This window comes from Rhincodon typus, chromosome 19 (genome assembly GCF_021869965.1).
Source record: "Rhincodon typus isolate 14 chromosome 19, sRhiTyp1.1, whole genome shotgun sequence".
Classification (NCBI taxonomy): Eukaryota; Metazoa; Chordata; class Chondrichthyes; order Orectolobiformes; family Rhincodontidae; genus Rhincodon; species Rhincodon typus.
Window position 1 is genome coordinate 23,792,226 of NC_063350.1, and position 20,026 is coordinate 23,812,251.

The window sequence follows — 20,026 nt, forward strand, 5'->3', positions numbered from 1 at the left end:
AAAATTAAGTCTTCCTAGGCTGCCCCTTGGGAATGCATATGAATTGCTTCCACTTTGGTTTGATGGGTCTGGAGATGGCTGCTGAGTCCAAGGTACGATCTGAGGATTGTCACATGCAAGCTGATGAGGAGTATAGAGGTGTGTATGCTATCTTCCACCCCGACTTCATCTCTGTGTGTTCTCGAAGAAGGTTCTCAATGTTTTCAGTGCTTCCCCAAATGAATCTTTTCTGCCTTGGTTGTTTGCAACTCAAGTCTCCTGTAAGTTGGTGAGGATGCTTGATCCCTTCAGGGATGTTTTGAGGACATTTCTGCTGTCCTCCTGTAAGTTTCCTGCTGTGACAGAGCTCTGAGGTGAACAGTTGTTTTGAGATATCCAGCACATGAACAACACATCCTGTTTAATTAAGCAGTTTTTGAATGATTATCATCTCAATCCTAAATAATTGTATCATCAATGTCTGCCTTTACCGAGATGAAGCTCCCAAACTACAGAAAATGGCCCACATTTTCCAGGATCTTGGCATTAATCCTAATGCATGGCGGCAGTAAGTGGGGCAGCGGAGGACGAAGGAGTAGTTCTGAACTGTAAAAACAGGTTGGAAGTGGACCTTAGTTTTAATGTTCAGTGGATGACATTTAGCAGATCTCTACTATTTTAAAACAATCAACTGAAATCCCAAACGGTGGCATAGGAATTTTATATTTTCTTATATTTTTCTTCCTTTTGGGACTGTTAAGCCTTCAACTTAGTGGAAATGAAGAAACATAAGAAGTGCAAAGTTTTGTGAAGTGTTCTGCTTGTAAGACATGCAATGCTTAATTTTTCTTTCCTCTTTTTGAAGTGATTATTCTTGTCTTTGCTAGGTGAGCTTTCTCACACCTGGTTCAAAAGCTGGAAAAATTACAATTGCAGTTTACAGATAATAGTGAGTTGGCCTTGGAATGCAAATCTATAAGTATGGTTATGAGCCAGTCACCTTAATTATTGCATTCTCACGTTAGTATTGAAAAACTGTAAGATTTGATTTTGCATAACTATTGTGAATTTTATTGCTCTGGAAATGGGGCTTGTGATGTCCATTTACAGACTGTCATTGTATTACCATAGCAACCTGAGCATAAATACCACTAGAACTCAAATGATGCATAATTTATATGAAGATTCTTGAAGACCTTCTAACCTGTCTCCAGAGAGGTTTGTTCTCAGAACACTAATGTCTGTCATTATTTACATAGTAAAAGCAGTAATGGTGGCAATAGGTAAACCAGTTGAATCCTCCATGTTGTAAGCTGTAAGGTACCTTTAGGATTTGTTGAATGATTGAAACTGTAGCAATTTAAACATTGCACTTTCGAAATGTATATATTTGTTTCTTGAACTGTCCTGTGAAATATCTGGGGTCATAAGACATTTAAGAGACATGAAAATGTCAAGCTTGGTACTATATGTATGTTAATGTTACCCTTGAGAACATATTTCTCCAAGAAATTAGATTAAGCGATATTACATGGGAAGATTCTCTTTTAAACTTTTAATCTTGTATTATTATATTTTTCAACGTGAATGCAATTTTGAGAGGTAAGGAGGGGTTGTGAAAGATTTAGCCAAGCTATTTAAACCAGCAAGTTGCTTTGACATAGTTTGGACATATCTTGTTGAAATGCCGCAGGAAATGTAAAATACTTGCAAGGAAGTGTATATTTTTTGAACATTGAAATCAGTATGTTGAGTATTTACAAGCAGAGCTGTAATTAATAAACATACAGATGTGCAGAAAATAGAATGAATAGTTAGCCTACTACCTTCCTGGCCAGCCTACACCCATGAGCTAACATCTGTAATCAGGTGGGTGGGTAGGGCGTTTGCTAACCTGCACATCCTTAAGCCTATTGAGTATTTTAATGGCCAGGTAGGGGCCTGTTTCTGCCTCTGCTGCAATAAAATGTGTGGCTAAGAAAGGTGAACGAAGGAGCCACTGTTTCAGAAGATTATTGTAATCAAGATGATATTCCACTTCCCTCCAATAGTGCATTCCTACTTAGTCCTAGAACACCTCTTTTACCCTCTCTTGGGTTGCTGATTGCTTCCTTACCAAAAAATACCTGACTAATCTGCCAATCAGACATCTGTGGATTTTCTTCTTTGAGACAACTTTTGGTTTGGTCCCTTGCTGGGACTACTCAGCTACTAGCCAATAGGATTGACTGGCAGCGCTTTAGGGGATATTTCCATTCGCTGATGGGTGGGGGTTCTAAATGCTATGTGGCAGCTATTTCTAAAGTCAGTTGTTCAGGGCCTGCTTTTCTGTGAGGGCGTGAGCGATGTTGTCTGTCCTATCATAAGATTCACCTACTTTTCTCCGCAGCTTATAGAAACAGGTTTTTAACTACAACTAGATTACGGAAGCACTGATTTCAATCTCCTCCCACCTTTTGAGGCACTTTGTCCCTCACTTGCCACCCAGCCCCTACTTCAATGGCAGTGCTCACTCTTGATGAATAGCTTATGTCAGCTCCCAATGCTGTGATGTTCAAGAAACTAGATTAGTTGCACTGGCAGGATTTTATGGGGTAGGGTGTGAATCCATGCGCTCACAGTTGCCTTTTCACCCCATATGCATTTTCATACACTGTGTATGCCTGGCAATGCCATTGTATGCTGACAACATGTAGTGAATTGTAGCTCAATTTAATTGCTAGATATTGGTTGTCATGAATGAATTTTCTCTTGCAGGATGAAAGTTCAGTGAGCAGCGATGATTTTGATATGAGTGACGCCACATGGATTTCAGCTGACCAGTGTGTGAACTCTGATTTAAGTCCCAGTCAAGAAGAAAGAATGCACAGCCCACAGAATCTGCATAACCAGGAATATGGTAAGTTTAAAATTAAATAATAAAAGCAAACAAGAAAATCGGATTATTGCAAAACATTTTTTGTGGTTATTTAAAATGGATGTTGCTTTGTGTATGAAAATAAGAAAAAGAAACTTGCAGTTATATAGTGTCTTCCAGGGCTTTTCAAAGTATTTCTCAAGCAGTTAGGTGTTTTGAAATGTAGTCACTGTTGTAATGTTAGGGAAATACAATGGCCAATTTGTAAACTGCAAGGAACCAAATATAGTATTATGTTAATTGATTAGATAGTCTGTTCTTATAATTTTGACTGTTGTACAAATGCTATCCAGGACACTGGGAAAATTCTCTGCTGTTTTCTCAATGGTTCCATAGGATCTTAAGAGAGAAGACGAGGTATCAATTTAATATTTTATCCATAAAGCAATACCTCCGCACTCCCCTGTACTACATTGCAATGTCAGTCTGGAATGCTGGTACTCAAATCTTTTATACCTATGACTATTTGACTGAAAGATAGCAATACTGTCAATGAATCAAGGCTAACATAAAATAAATTTTGTTGCATTTATTTTATCCTTTACCTCTGCTACTTTGCTCAACATATAAGACTTTTTTGTTGAAAAATAAATTAGAATTGACTGACCATGTGAAAGAAAAATAGATCAGTTTTTTTTGATCATCTTACCATTTTGTAGACATTTCTTAAAACACATTACATGATTAGTTGAATTTGAAACATATTTTCTGTAGTTTTATAGATACATTTCTAAAAGAATCAAGGTTCTTGTAAGTAAAGATTTTTTTGAGGTATCTATAGATATTTTCAAATGAAAATATTGTTATACTGGCTCAGCAAGTAACATGTTAAACTTTACTGTGGCTATAGATCTCTTTAGAAAGTTCACAAACCCACACATTGTAGTTATCTGATGATTGACTGGGGACTGTCTTCTTGTGCGAGTGTTAAGTCTGATCTCCTTGAGAGAGATTGGCTCCAGGATTGCACACATGATAAAGACAGCAATCAAGTGAACATTTCATGATGTACTTGATAATCTTTTATGTGACCAAGACCATTAAGGATACTTTAGTACTTTGAATTTTTAATGGTTTATTATCAAGTCTACATCAATCATGGAGAAATAACCCCACAGAGGCTGGTATCCCATCACCAAGTCACCCTTTATTTTGTATGTGGAAAGTCCTTGACAACGGTCCATCTCGCTTAGCGCCAGCTCTGATGGTCAGAAGGTCTGGCACTCCTCTTTTTATCTGTCAGTCAGGGCTTCCCGATTGGACCAGATTAACAGCCCGAATCAGGGAACTCGTATTGTATGAAGTCTACCCAACTGACCTGGTTACAATCTCTACATTCCTCCCCCTCTGAGTCCAAGGACATGGGCCAGGCATTTTCTTGCAGCATCTCCTGAGGTGTTTTCGCATCAGATTGGGTTCCTCCGACTCTGCAGATATGGGTGGCATGTAACGCACAGAAACTCGCCTCTTGAGCCTGGAGCGTATTGCCAGAAATTCATTCTCTTCTTTCAGCGGCAAAGGCATCGATGCAGTAAGATGTGCCATGTCCATCTTATGATGTGGAGATGTTGGTGTTGGACTGGCTGAACGCTGAAAGCTTGCGTTTTCAAATAAACCTGTTGGACTATAACCTGGTGTCGTGTGATTTTTGACTGTGCCCATCTTATATTCAGAGCTCTCTTGGTGGAGAGGGAGAACCCAGAGCCTCTCCAACTGTTCTGAGGAGCAGGGCACATTTTGCTCCCGCAGTTTGTGAATTTGCGGCATTTGTATGGTCCATGTGCTCGATCAGGGCTGTTGCTCCTGCCCATACTTTATATGTCACTGGTCCTGATCTTGTGATGACCAAGCTTCTTACTCATGTAGGTCCATTTCCCTGGTCCCTGAACCATACACCGCCCCTGCAATAAACTATCTCTCTTGTTTTGTGGAGCTCACTGCAACCCCCCCACCGACTGTGGCTGTTTAATTGTCTTCACTCAAGTGGTGTTCCCCAAACTCAATCAGACTGGCAAGCGTGTCCACTTTTATCAGAGTACTCTCCACTCAAATACTCCACCTTCCACATTTTCCAAAGAGAAAGCTAGTTGTAGCGCCTGTTTGAAGCCCAGTTGGTCTTCACCTAGTAGGCACTTTTGCATGGTTATATCATTAATCCCACATATGAACCAGACTCTCAGTATCTCATTAAGGATTAAACTAAAATCGCCTACCTCTGCCAGTCACCTTAACCTAGTCAAAAATCCCAATATGGATTCCCCTTTCAAATTGCTGAGTTAAAACGATAGCATCTCCGAATTAGAGGAGACTTGGGGTCATAATATTCCTTAATTAAATCCATCAAGTCTTGAAAGTTCTTTAGTATCTAATGCCTCAGGGAAAGTTAGGCTCCTGATAACCGAAAATACTGCAGGTCCACAAGCTGTCGGAAGATTACTCCTTGCTTTTCATTTGCCCTGTTGTCTTTTGCCCTGAAAAAATAATGCATTCTTTTCACATACTGGGCCCAGTCTTGGATGGCAGGGTCAAATAACTCAAGCTTCCCAAATAACAGCATGATACCAGAATTGCATACCCAATCTCAAAGATGACTGTTTTTAACGAGTTTCTTCAGGAAGGTGCGTTATTCTCGGCGCCACTGAAATAACTCCACAGAAGCCAGTATCCCATCACCAGGTCACCCTTTATTTAGGCGTGGAAAGTCCTTGACACTGGTCAAGCTCCCTCAGACCCCAACTCTGAGTGTTGGTATGTCTGACATTCCTCCTTTTTATCTGTAAGCCAGGGCTCCCTGATTGGGGCTGTTAATCTCGAACAATCATGGAACTCATTCTATGAGGTCCACCTTGCTGAGCTAATTACAATGACTACATATGGGAGCTGGAGGTGCTAGACTATGGTAATACATTAGTAACCTCCATCTTTACATTAGATAACCTTGCTCTGACGGGGAGGTTACAGTGATTCTGAATCGGGTGTAGAAATTGTATCATTTTTGTGCTGGTAAGCAACTTGCTTAAAACTCAGCTGGAATTTCAGTTGCAGGATTAATCCAGAGACCTGGTAATGCTCTGGGTAGCCAGGTTCAGATCCTCCACTAGCACCCTTTCCCAGCAGATCTGAAATATCTGACCTACCTGAAACACCTCATCCCTTACCTGGCTTTCTTGTCACCTTGGCACCCTGTACTATCTATGTTTTGGAAGGAGCCCTAATTGGAATCTCCTGTCAGAAATTGGAACTCTATCATCTTGTATACAAAAAAAGAGGGAAGTGGCAATCTGTGTGTGATTTCCACTCCTTGTAAAATCCAGCCCACTGTATTCTCAGTAAAAACATGTGCATTCCATAACAAATAGAAATTATAACCATGAAGGTTTTTCAAGTTATATGTTTTCATATCTCTATAAAATAAATAAAAATCAGAATTTATCAATATTACCAACACTGGGATATCAAATTTGCACATTGGACCATTTTATTTTGTGTTAGTGAGATTTTAACATGGTTGTTACTCGGTGAAATGCCTGCAGTGAAGAGGAACTGCAACGAGAGACAAGGAATGCTAGTCACTTCCTGTTTAATGAATAGCCTGTTTAACTACTAGGAGTTTAGATGTGAAATATCTATAAAAACATTCAGCAACACACTTCTTATGCATTTTGATAGGAGTGAGCTATTTTGAAAAATTTAATGTTGTTATTTTTCATTTCTATATTTTGTCACACTGCAGGTATAATTGAAGTTATGTAATTAAAGTAGAAATCATATTCAATTTTTTCAGAACATATATCACAATAACAGGATAGTATATTCTATAAAAATAGAAATATTCTTATTGTCTTTAGGCAATGACATTCAAAAACTAATATAAGTGACCAGGACTTTCTGTCCATTACCAATTACATTTATGGCCAGTACATTCTATACTTGGGTCCTGTAGCATTACTCACAGGTACTTGAAGGCCAAGCGTGTGGGTTCAGATTTTTTTCGTAGTCTCAGTGCATGCTAAATGTGATAGCAGTTCATCCATCATTGTATTAGACTAATTTACTGAAAAATTAATCACCTAATTGGCATGACTTTTAAGATTATTACATGTTCATTGGATTTGAAAAAAGAGGCCTTTGTAATTCTATTTACCTACAGCCATGCAAAACTTGTTCAAAATGTGAGAACGCTCTTTCGTCTTTAAACCAAACATTTTGAGTCAATTGCCTGATTATTGTTTGCTCTGTCTCTACAATAGTTTTAAAGTATTTGCTTAAGAAAATACTTTATTGATTAATTCATTTACTCCTTTCTCTCCAAAACCTTTCTTGTTTTAGTTATTTACATGATTATGAAATATATTTTGCTTCTTTTATTCTCTTGGTGGATTTGCTGTTCATGCTGAAACAGGTGCTGGTGTAACATTGTTCAGAGGACTTCTACATTATCGAAAGACTTCCAATTAACCAGATAGCTGCTCAGTTCTCCAAGCCAAGGACAGGAGTGTTGGCATTTCTATCACCTGTGCTGAAAGCTCAGGCACTGTTAAAGGCAATACTGAGACAAAAATGTTCCTGGGCATCAGGGTTAGTTCTGTATAATCATATAACATTTATTTTATATTATGTATTATAAACTCCCTAAATATCTCCCATGGAATGAAAATGAAAAGGACTAGAAATAATCAGCAAATCTGTCAGCACCTGCCATGAGAAAAAAAATTCTCACAGTTTAGATCCAGATTGTTCATCAGACATATGGCACATTTAATTATTTTTGTTTCCAGATACAATAGACTTGCCATATATTTGCAGTATTATTCCAGACAAATGGACAATGTATTAAAATAGATATCATTAGAGAATAAAAAATAATAATTTAAAAATGTGAAATATGAAACCTGAAGCAGTGGCACAACATGAAATATTTCACTTGAGTGTCCGGGAAAATCTGAAAGTAAGTCAGCAGTGGTTAGTTGTTTTTTGCCTACATGGATTTAAGAAAATAAATTAAAGGTTTTCTTTTAGAAATAAGGAACAATTTACTGATCAGATATTTAGTTGAGTAAAATCTGAAGGAAGTCCACTAACTATAAATTGTGAATTCTTTTTCAATTGTGTGAAGTAAAATTAAAACATGGAAGCAGAAGTAGACCAATCAGCTCCTGGAGTCTGCACCCATATTCAGTTTGATCATGTTATGATGAATGCCTGAACAGCATTTATCTTTGTTTTTCCTTTCCTACCACTCAATACCCATAGCTACCAAAATCTATCAGTTTCAGTCCTGAAAATTTCAATTAATGAAGTACTCTGTTTTTGGAACAGAATTCTAGATTTCTACTGCTGTTCATGTGGAAAGATGCTTCTGACTGGTTTCATAATAACTTTTAAAATATAGTTCGCGTGTGGAATGAACTTCCTGAGGAAGTGGTGATTGTGGACACAGTTCCAACATTTAGAAAATACTTCGATAAGTACATGAATAGGAAAGGTTTGGAGGGATATGGGCCAGGAGCAGGCAGGTGGGACCAGATAAGTTTGGGATTATGTTTGGCATGAACTGGTTGGACCGAAGGGTCTGTTTCCATGCTCTATGACTCTGTGCCCCATAGTCCAAATCCTTTGGTTATAGGACATGGTTTATCAAATTCCTTAATTATAAATAGATTTATTAGATCATCATTGATCCTTCTAAAATCAAGGAAGTGCAAGAAAATTTTGTGAAACCTTATTTCATAATTTAGCCCTTTAAGCTTAGGTATCTTTCTCCTGAATCCGTCCTTAATGCTTGCCAGAGGCAGTACATCTTCCCCAATTTTCTTGTTGAAAACTGAACACAGCCCTCCAGGTGGAATCTGACCCAGCTCTGCTAACACTAAAGCATTTTGTTTCATCACTTTTTTGAATTATTATTCTGTGTATAAAGGTTGTTATTTCATCAACTTTTTTGTATATATGCCTTAGCTTTAAGTGATTTGAAACATGGATTTCTTTGCTCTTCCGCAGCTCCTAATCCTTTAAAATTGAACAAATGTTCCAATTTTATCTGTGCCAGAACCAAAGTAGATGACCTAACATTTCTCTATACTGGACCCTATCTTGTCAGAAAAATCAAAAGAACTGCGGATGCTGTAAATCAGGAACAAAAACAAACTTTTGTTTTTGTCCTATCTTGTCATAGTTTTATTCACTCGTTTAGTCAGGCTTTAACTTCTTACTTCCGTTGACATCTTTCTAACTCATTGTTATCTGTAAATTGGGATACATAACTCTCTATTGTTTCATTTTATATATAACATATAGAATGAAATGCTGTACCCCAGTACAGATCCTTAAGGAAAACACCGGGATGATACAAAGAATCTGCAGAGGTATATAGACAGATCAAGCTTTTGGATAAAAATTTGGCAGATGAAATATAATTTGGGGACGTGCAAGGTTGTGCACTTTGGCAAGAAGAGTAGAGGAACTGAATTTGATTTAATTGGAGAAAGATTGCAGAAAACTACAGAATGGAGGGATTTGGAAGTACTCGTCTATGAGTCACAAAAAGCCAGCATCCTAGTTTAGCAGGTAATAGGAAAGGCAAATGGAATGCTAGTCTTTATTTCAAAGAGTATAAAAGGGAGGCCTTGCTAAAACGATGCAATTATAAGCTATAAAACTATACAAGGTGCTAGTCAGTCTACAGCTGGAATACTGTGAACAGTTTTGGGCTTTTTATCTAAGGATATATAAACTGGCATTGGAGACAGCCCAAAAATGGTTCATTAAGCTAATACCACATATGGAGAGACTGGCTCGCGAGGAGAGGTTGAGGAGTAGACTCGATGGGCTTAATGGCCTCCTTCTGCTCCAATGTTTTATTGTTTTATGTTTTAAAACCACAAATCACTTACTGCCAGAGAAGTAATCCTTTATCCTGAAATATTTTACCTCCCAATCAATTATTGACTCATGTCACTAGCATTACCTTTGTGTTACCTAGCTAGCCTTTGTGTTCGTTTGATAATCTCTTGGGCAGGATCAAATCAAATACCTTCTGAAAGTCTACATAGATGACATTCATAAGTGCTACTCTAACTTTTGAATGTCAGTGTTGCTGTCAAGATCAGCATTTGCTGCCTGCCCCTATTTAGTTCTTCAATAGGCGGTTGTAAGCTGCTTTCTTAACTGCTGCTATTATTGCACCCAGACTGCTGTTAGGGAGTCCCAGGTTGTTCACTCACCAAAAATGAAGGAGCAGCAATAGTGTGTGGCTTGGATATGGTGTTTGCAGCCATCTGCTGCTTTATTCTTCTAGGTGGTAGATCTTGTTAGTAGGTGTTATTGAGAGAGGCTTGGTGAGTTGCTACAGTGCAACTTGTAGATGGTACATGCTGCTGTCATTTTGAGTCAGTAGTGGAAGGTAATTTTAGTCTTCAGTACTACACCTAGGTGTTGTCAGAGCTCTGAGCTATCTTGTATCCAGTGTCTTCAATCATTTTTTGATATTTCTTGTAGTGAAGCACGGTGTCTAGGGACTGGCATCTGTAATGGTTTGATCCCAGGAGGACATTGAAACGGATCATCCAGTTGACACTTCTGGCTGAAAATGGTTACAAATTTTTCACCTTTGTTAATTACATTGACAGAATGGGCTACCTCATCATTGCAAACAAATCTGTCTATAGATCTCACTCTCATTGTTTTATTGTTCACTACTGCTCATTGGAGTGGCAGGACTGCAGAGTATTGATCTGATCCATTGGCTGTGAGATCACTTAGTTCTGTCAATGCAAAGCTCCTTCTACAGGTTAGCATTCATATAGTCCCTTGTTATAACTTCAGCAATTGGTACTTTTTTTTGTATACCTGACACTGCAATTGACATGCTGTCCTACGCTCCTCATTGGACCAGAGCTGATCCCCTGCATGATAGGAATGGTACTGTGAATGATATACTGGCTATGAGGTTACAGATCATGGTTGAATACAAATCTTATTGTTGGTTATGTCTCATAGAGCCTCATAGCTGCCCAGTTTTGTGCTGCTAGATCTGGTTCTGATCTTTGCTATTCAGCACAGTGCTAAATGTTGCTACTCAACACCACGGAGAGGGTCCTCAATGTGAAAATGGAACTTTCTACCTGTACTTTTATGGACGGATGCTTCTGTGACACATGGATTGTTGAGGTTAAATAAGTAGGTTTTTCTGTCTTATTTGCTCTGTCACCACCTGGCAAGTATTTCCTTCAACATTCTGGAAGCTCAGTCAGTAGATGTGTTACTTAGCCAATCTTTGTGATAGACATTGAATTCCACAACCTAAGGGCATATTCTGTGTTAACAAGGTGTAGAGCTGGATGAACACAGCAGGCCAAGCAGCATCAGAGGAGCAGGAAGGCTGACGTTTCGGGTCTGGTCCCTTCTTCTGAAGAAGGGTCCAGACCCGAGACGAAAGCTTTCGTGCTCCTCTGATGCTGCTTGGCCTGCTGTGTTCATCCAGCTCTACACCTTGTTATCTCAGATTCTCCAGCATCGGCAGTCCCCGCTATCTTGGCATATTCTGTGTGTTTGTTACTGTCACTGTTGATGCTTTTCCAAGTCATTCAGGTGTACTGTTACATCAGCTGAAGAAGGGCATTAGGTGCCATCAGCACGAGGTTTATTTCTCCATGTTTGACCTGAAGCCATGAGGCTTGACAGAGTGTGGAAGTAATATAGAGGCTTCTCAGGGTCATTATCTTCCAAGGGTATAACATTGTCCTGCCACCTCTGGGGGAACTCTCCTGATGGTGAGCCAGGACATCCCCAGAGGAATCTGGACATTGGCTGATTTGGTGTGAATGATGATGTCAGTCTGCTGTTTGGTTGACTTGTATAAGACTTCTCTCAATTTTGATACAAGTTCCTTGCTGTTAGTGAGGAGGACTTTGCAGTAGTAGCCGGGCAGGTTTTGTTCTTGATGCGGTTGTATTGGGTTAACCCATAGTTTTAGTCTTCCTCACCTTTACTCAGCTGAGCAAACTCAGATTCATCTGATTGCTGTTCTATCTCAGTGGGAAGTTAAGTGTCAACCACGTTCCTATGCTTGTTTTCTTGTGAAAACTTTCAACTAGATTAGTCAGACATGCTCTGTCCTTCACAAATCATCACTGTCTTTGATATTTGTCAAAATGCTCAGTCATACTGTTTCTGATGATAGATTCCAGTAATATCTTCTCAATTGAAGTTAAACTGGCACATCTGTAGTTACCAAAGGCTGCATTTTCACATAGGCTTTGGGCCCCTGACTTTGGTACAAAATGAGATGACACATGCTTGTAGCAAGACCAGCTTCTGGAGTGCTTCTGGGGGCAACCTCCTGTTTGGCTCTGAGCTTGTACTCCAGTTAAGATAGGCAGGCAGACTTTCAATAATCTGGGCCCTATTCGGGGGTTAACAGCTGTGAAGCATTAGCAACCCGACCTGGAAAGGTAGGCAGTGGTGAGGGAAGCTGGGCACCATCACGGACTTGTGCAACAGTGCAGAAATTAACAAAATTGAGGCCAGATGGCCCATCAGAATGGAGGAAAAACTGACTCAGCTGAATCAGGATCAGCTACAATTGTGACCTGTTGTGATCAAGGTCCTGACTTGGAACTTCTGATTCTATATGGTTCCCCAACACTGCCATCACAGGGTAGTCTCTTGCATTAAACTGGTTGTTGCATCAGTTGGCAGGAAGATGGTTTCCTGGTAGTAAAATTTAATAAGGCTTTAAAATAACCTTGAGTTAGGACATTGATCTTCCCAATTGTCTGCCTGCTCCCATGATGTAGGCAGCTTTATCCTCTTCCCAACACAAAACTGGTTAAAAAAAGTTTGTCACTGCTAGACTGTGTCAAGGAGCTAACCTGACGTGACACCCTCCCCCATATCCCCATAACCTCTATACCAATCTCCAACAAGAAGAGGAATAACACTAACAGTGCCTGCAACAGCAGGAGCAACATCAACACCAGCATGCCTTCTCTTCGGTCATATGCTACTCCGCAGGGTAGAGAGGATGGACCCAGACTTCTGCCTCCATAGAAGTGCACCCTCTAACACAAAGTCAACAGTCAGAGGATCAGCTCTTTCAGTGTGTGTACTAGTGCTTTAGGAGTCTTAAGTGTCAATGCCAGATCATTTCTAATATTACAGCTTTCTGGCAAAAGATCTTTTTCCCATTGGACCAGATGGATACACATTACTAGTAATAGAGTCGTACAGCCCAAAATGCCTGTCACTTGAGGGCTATCTACAAACTCCAACATCCCAACCTTCCCAACAAATCTGCTCCTCCTTGAGCTTGTGTGATGTCTCCTCTGGGAGAGGGAAGAAGAAGAAGTGGCTGTTCAAACTGGCTTGTATGGAGAGGAGAGAAAGAGGATAACTATGAAGCATGGATGTGAGATGACAATAGAATGAGGGTGTACATGAATATTTGCTGTCCAGGAAGGGGTGTGAAGAGGTGCCTGGAGAGGAATGAATGTTGCATTTATAGAAAGAAACATAGAAGAATATGAACAAGGGTTTGCCCTGGTATTTGGCTGTTCGAGCCTCCTCCACTCTTCAATGTGATCATGGCTGTTCATCCAACTCACTGCCCTGTTCCAGCTGTAGAAACACAGAAAATCTATCCGAGGAGCTCTGTGCAGAAGAATGCTGAGAAGGTCAGAGTGTGAGGCTTAGTACCTGAAAGTGTTTTTGCAGTCTTGAAGCTCTGGATCCTTTTGATGCACCATTTCGAGACTGGAGGTACCACAATTCTGCTTCTGACTTCCTCAGCCTCTTCCATGCACATTTGCTTGATTTAAGAAGCTGTCCTCTTTTTTTTTTCCCCATCCCTGGAAAAGATCATTCCTCAGAATTCATATCCTGAAGAAATACCTGTAGTAGGAGTCTTTTCAGGGCGCCTTTTCATTCTGTGGTAGCACCAACCTTAGGAATCCAATTTCTGTAGAGCCTTTTTGACCCATGTTGGGATATCTTTAATTAGAAATCCTTCAGCAGGTTTGGTATATCATCCTGTTCATCTGCTCTGATGGTCAGGAAAACCAAAAATGGGATACTAATACTGTAGTTCATTTGGAGAAGTCTGCCCCAATATTATATAGGTTCTTAACCAACTACAGGTTCTGCTATTTTGCCAGAAACTAAGACTTAAAAATTCCACCCATGCCTCTATTTATAAATCCAAGAGTCCCATGTGCCTTTTGTCAGCCTCCTCAATTTAAAGTTTTGTGGATTTAGCCACTTAGATCTTCCTGCGTGCCTTTAAAATTTTGTTTACATTTTCTCACCTTATTCTTTCTACAGGAATATATTCCCCACATTTAACTTCATCTGCCATGTGTCTTCCCATTGCACCAATCTGTCTATATCCTTGAGTCTGTAACTATTATTTTTATTGTTTATTCAATTTCAGAGTGTCATTCTTTGAAAATATTCCCTGAAGCCTAAGTCCAGATCAATAACATTGGATCTATCAAAAGCAGCAGTGGTCCCAATAGCAAAGCCTAAGGGAAACTAGTATATGCTGAGAAACAAAGTCTAACATTTCTCAGTGTTTTCTGTCCCTCATGCAGTTTCATAACCACAGTATCACAACCCTTTTAATCTAATGGACTTCAAGCCTATATGTGATTCTTTATCAAATGCTAGTGAAAGTTCATGCATACATCAACTGCACTTGTCTTTCAGTTATTTCAGCAACAAGCTCAATCCAGTTACTTGACTTTCCTTTAACCAATCAATTGATCCTGGCTTGGCTGTCATTTATTAAGTCATTTTATTTCCAAATAACAATTAATTTTGTATCTAATCATAGCTGTTCAAAGTTTTCCATCGCTGACATTAGGCTGATTGGCCTGTAGTCGCTGGATTTTTCCACTTCCTCTCCATCACTACAAAAATGGTGGATAAGCCAAGAAATTGGAAGTCCTGGTCCTGAATATAGCACCCACCATTTTTACATGAACTGGAAATGAGCGTGGGGGTCACATTTCACGTATTCCTGGAGGCAGCTGCCCAAAGAAATCAACAGCTGCTTCCTTATGTTTTAATTTTGGTGTCATAAGTGGCTGAAGTGTAACATGCCTAGTTTGGACTAGTAAGAACAAATCTGAACTTTATCGATTTGTTTGAATAGCCAGGGTATCCTGTAGGAGAGGTTTTTGGCTATACGATAGTCCCAGAACATCTTTGAGAGAGGTAAGGAGCTCTTTGGGAAGAGGTAAGATGCTTTGTGGAATTGCTAATTTTATGTATGATTGTGCATAAAAAAGTGTATAAACACACTACCTAACAAGTTCATTGAAACCGTAAAAAGTGCCTGTCAAAGTGTCAAGAGGTAATAAGAACAGAAAGTGCTGGAGTAACTCAGTAGACCTGTGGAAAGAGAAACATGGTTACCATTTCAGGTCCAATATGACTGTTTTTCAGAGTCATCTTGGTCTTGAAGAGCAACACCTGCTGAGATTCTCCAACACTTCCCGTTTTTATTTCAGATTTCCAGTCTTTGGCTTTTATAAAAGTGTCAAGAGGAACTGTCGAAAGCAATTTTCAAGAGGAGCTAACAAACTGCTGAGGTATTTAATAGTCGTGCCCTTTAAATGTTTGAAGAAAAACAGTCTGGCCTGTCTAAAAAGAAATCATGGTTTCTATTTCACTCAGTTGGGCTCCCGTTGCTGGATTAATGCTGCATTCCTGATTTCACATCCTTCCATTATATAATTGTGTATGTGCCATTACTCTATGATTGACAGCTCTATGTAGTTATTCATTCTTTGAAATGGGGCTATAAATTCCCACTTTGTTTGTTGTAAGTGTTGGGAAGTTATAGAAATCTAAATGTGGTAGATGGCTTTCTATGACTGAGAACCTTTTAAAGAAAAAGTGTCTTCAACAGGCACTTTGTAACATTTCATTTCAGCAAGAGTCCTGAGATCTGCCCATGGTGGACATTGGGTGAGTTGGTCTCGTAGATATAAATAGTATATGTTGGTTCGGGGCATGGATTATAATAAATTGGCATTAATTTGACCAAGCTGCTGTAAAGAGCCTTTCGGGTGAGCAGAGGGATATAAATTAGCATGGAGGATATGCGGGGTGATGGGGTGGGTAGAAGGAATTTGGTTGGAATGGGGGGGTCTAAGAGGTTATGGTCAATGAGCAGATGGGCTTTGGTTGGCATGGCAGCTATGAGGGGTTATGGGGAAAGTGGGGCACAGATTGGAATTTCGAGTATGATTATAGAGGTTGATAGAGAGGCAAATGTGGGCCTTGAGGTTATGCTCGGTTATCTGCATGAGTGGAGGGGCAGAGGCTGGCATGGAGAATATGAGCAGTATGCACTGCATGAGGATTAGTTTGGCATCGAGGGCATGTGGAGCCATCCAGGATGAGAGAGAGTTATATATTGACATGAAGAGGCATTAGTGGAGAGCATAGGTTGGCATGGAAGGCATGAGATGGTGTGGAAAGGGGAATAGGGAGTGGAAGTTTTCTGCTTTATGACTTTTTAAAAATATCTTTGAAACTGTGCCAGAGTACTGAGGGAGACTTTCTATCTGGTCCACCTCTGCACCCTTTCTGGTGTAGCCCAGTCAGTCTTCCAGGGAATTCCACCACATTTGATTGAAAACCCACCTTCAGGTCATAGAGTCATACAGCATGGAAACAGACCCTTATTCAACCAGTCCATGCTGACCATAATCCCAAACTAAATTTGTCCCATATCCTTCCAAATCTTTCTTATTTGTCTACTTATCTAAATGTCTGTTAAATTTTGTAACTGAACCCGCATCCACCACTTCCCCTGGAAATTCAAACCACACTGTTTAAAAAAAAATTGCACCTGGTATCTTTTTTAAATCCTTCTCCTCTCATCTTAAAGATATGGCCCCTAGACTTTAAATCCCCCACCCTAGGGAAAAGACACCTGCCATTCACCTTATCTATACCCCTCATGATTTTGTAAACCTCTCAGGCCAATCTCAACCTTCTACGCTCCGGTGAAAAACGTTCCAGCTTATCCAACTTCTCTGTGAAGTGTTCTGTCTGTGTTCTTGAACTGAGAGCAAAAATGAAGGCCTAGTTGTAACATTTCCACTTTTCTAGTCCTCTGGCACTGTTCCTTAAGGGGGTTTAGAAGACTGTGGCCAGGGCCTCCATGCTTGCACCCCCAGCAGATTCCATCTCAACTTTGAATGCTGCCAATCTATTTTTATCCTATCCAATTTCTCTACTAACTCCTTTCTTTACTGTGACATTGGTGGCAACTCTTTTCTTACCGGAGACAGATTTAAAGTACACATTTACTGCTTCAGCTATGCTGTATTCTTCCATAAGGAGATTTTTTTTGTTCCTTAATTAACCCCATCCTTTGGCAATCATTTTTGCAATGCATGTGATTGGGATGCCAGAAATTCATTGCCTTTGCAACATGACCTGTTCTGCATCTCTCGGTCTGGCTGAACATTAAAATCTCCCATGTTAAGTATTTTCGTTTTGTTATATGCATGCCTGATCTTCATATTTCCATGGAAGAAAAAAGAAAAAGTTATATTTACATACAGTTAGTTGTGAATTCAAGGTTTCCCAAACAGCTAGAGAAGTATTGTAGATGCTGTTATAATGTAAGGAAAATATATTGCATCAATTTCCAACAGTATCATCGAAATCTGTACCACTTGTTTATGAAATATAAAGGATGAATGTCATCATAACTCCCCTTTCTAAAAATGTTGTGAAGACCTATCATTTATATGTTATACATTGCTTCTCTTTTATTGTGTCTTTAATTTTATACTAAATGCAAAGGAACCAACGTTAATGAATGTTGAAGCAAAAAAAAGTGACAGGTGTCATTGATGACACTTGGCCATTTAAAATTAAGTTCATATGCATAGTGCCATGGTACTGTATTAAATAATATCTACCATTTTCTCCGTGTGGATGATGCTGACAAGGTTACCTTTATTGACCATTCCTAATTGCTCTAAACAGCTCCAAAACCTCTTTGGTGAACATATGTGGCAGCCAATTTGAGTACAGCAATGACCTCCTGTAAGATGAATGACCAGTTGATTTTTATTTGAGTGAAATATGTGGACCAATTGGGATAACTATTTAGTGCTTTTCAGATAGTGCAATGCAATCTTATGATGTCCACCTGAACTGAAAGTTCTGACAGTATAGCCCTCACTCAATATTGCACTCAAATGTCAGTCTATAATATGAGAGACTACCTTGTACCTCTGAAGCATGAGAGTCACCAAAAAGCCAATGTGACACAGTAAAAAAATTGGGCTTTGCATTTCATGATGAGTTCTAACTGTGATGTTTAGCATGCCTGGATCCTGGCTGGCAGATTAACGATTAACTGAGTAGTATTTGACTGATTTAAATGGCTGAGTAAACATAAAGCTTTATTCCTGACAGAACATAGGCTTAATCATCATGTAGACAACACTTAACTCAGTAGAACTTAATCGAGTACAGTTAAAAGCACAATGTAAAGGGCAAAGCCTGGGAAGTTTCTCATGGAGTGATTATGACAAACAAATTTTACAGCATCAACTGTACAATTGGTGAGAAAAACAATTGATGTTAGGCTCGGGGAGGTTAGAGGTTCACTTCAGGCTGCAACCTGGATCTCCTAGTGATTGATTAAAGAACAGCAGTTTTGCCCTGTATTCTCAGTTATATAATTGTGAACGGCCAAATAGGCCTAAATAACTAGGTATAACAAAATAAATGAGATAACAAGATGTAGAGCTGGATGAACACAGCAGGCCAAGCAGCATCAAAGGAAGGCTGACGTTTCGGGCCTAGACCCTTCTTTCTTTCTGAAGAAGGGGCGAGGCCCGAAACGTCAGCCTTCCTTTGATGCTGCTTGGCCTGCTGTGTTCATCCAGCTCTACATCTTGTGATCTCGGATTCTCCATCATCTGCAGTTCCTACTATCTCTAGAACAAAATAAATGTTTATTTGTAATATTAAAAATTGTACTGGAGCTTGAAAAAATTAAACAGCATGACCAGACAAACTCTTCTTGATATTTAGTTGAGAGTGTGCTGTTGCCAAGACACCAGGTGATGGTCTTGCACTTGCATAAATAACGCCAAGGAATTTTTACGACTGTACGAGCAGTAAAAGGCGGCTGAATGTATGTGTTGCTTGGCATTCAAAAAATAGTATTTCCAACATTGTAATATTTCCTTGGTCTTTATTGAAGTGTCGGCTAAACTATGTGAAGTTTAACATTGCATGTTTGTCCAGTTAAGTCATCTTTTTCTATTGTTCTTCAATTCCATTTTCTGCTGACCTGCCTCAGCAATAAAGGATTTCCAGAAATTACTTGATTTTAGAGATCACACATCTGCATTTTCCTGTCTGTGATAATTATTTATATATTGCATAGTCTTTAAAACAAAACACACATTACCGTAGTATTTACATTATTAATTATTAGTCACTGAATGATTACATGCATTAAATATGAATCAAAAGAAATCAAGCTGAAGTGCAGAGTAATTTTGAAAACATAGATGATAGTGACCATTCAAGTTTTATTATACAAATGGGATGAGGAGATTATGAAGGTTGATTTTTTTTTTGAGCTTCAAGTTTTCTCTTCCTTCCACTGTAAACATGTTTCTGTTGCTGTAATATAGTTTAATGGGAGTTGGCTACCCTCCATTATTTCCAGCCTAGTCATTTTCACGTGCAAGCCTTGATAGTGTGTCTTAGCAAGTTATTCAACTGTATAAATATTACCACCTGAGCCCAGAGATAACAAGGTGTAGAGCTGGATGAACACAGCAGGCCAAGCAGCATCAGAGGAGCAGGAAGGCTGACATTTCGGGCCTAGACCCTTCTTCAGAAATGGGGGAGGGGAAGGGGGTTCTGAAATAAATAGGGAGAGAGGGGGAGGCGGATAGAAGATGGATAGAGAAGAAGATAGGTGGAGAGGAGACAGACAGGTCAAAGAGGCGGGGATGGAGCCAGTAAAGGTGAGTGTAGGTAGGGAGGAGATAGGTCAGTCCAGGGAGGACGGACAGGTCAAGGGGGCGGGATGAGGTTAGTAGGTAGGAGATGGGGGTGAGGCTTGAGGTGGGAGGAGGG

The 20,026-nt window shown here is 39.6% G+C and overlaps 1 protein-coding gene across 1 annotated transcript in view; it reads left to right on the plus strand.

The window, feature by feature from the left end:
• LOC109913749 (nucleolar protein 4-like) overlaps window positions 1-20,026 on the plus strand; it is a 123,259-nt gene that overhangs the window by 50,662 nt on the left and 52,571 nt on the right. Inside the window, exon 6 of the mRNA XM_048608561.1 lies at window positions 2,737-2,878. Coding sequence (XP_048464518.1) covers window positions 2,737-2,878 — 142 coding nt within the window. The remainder of the gene's footprint in view (window positions 1-2,736; window positions 2,879-20,026) is intronic.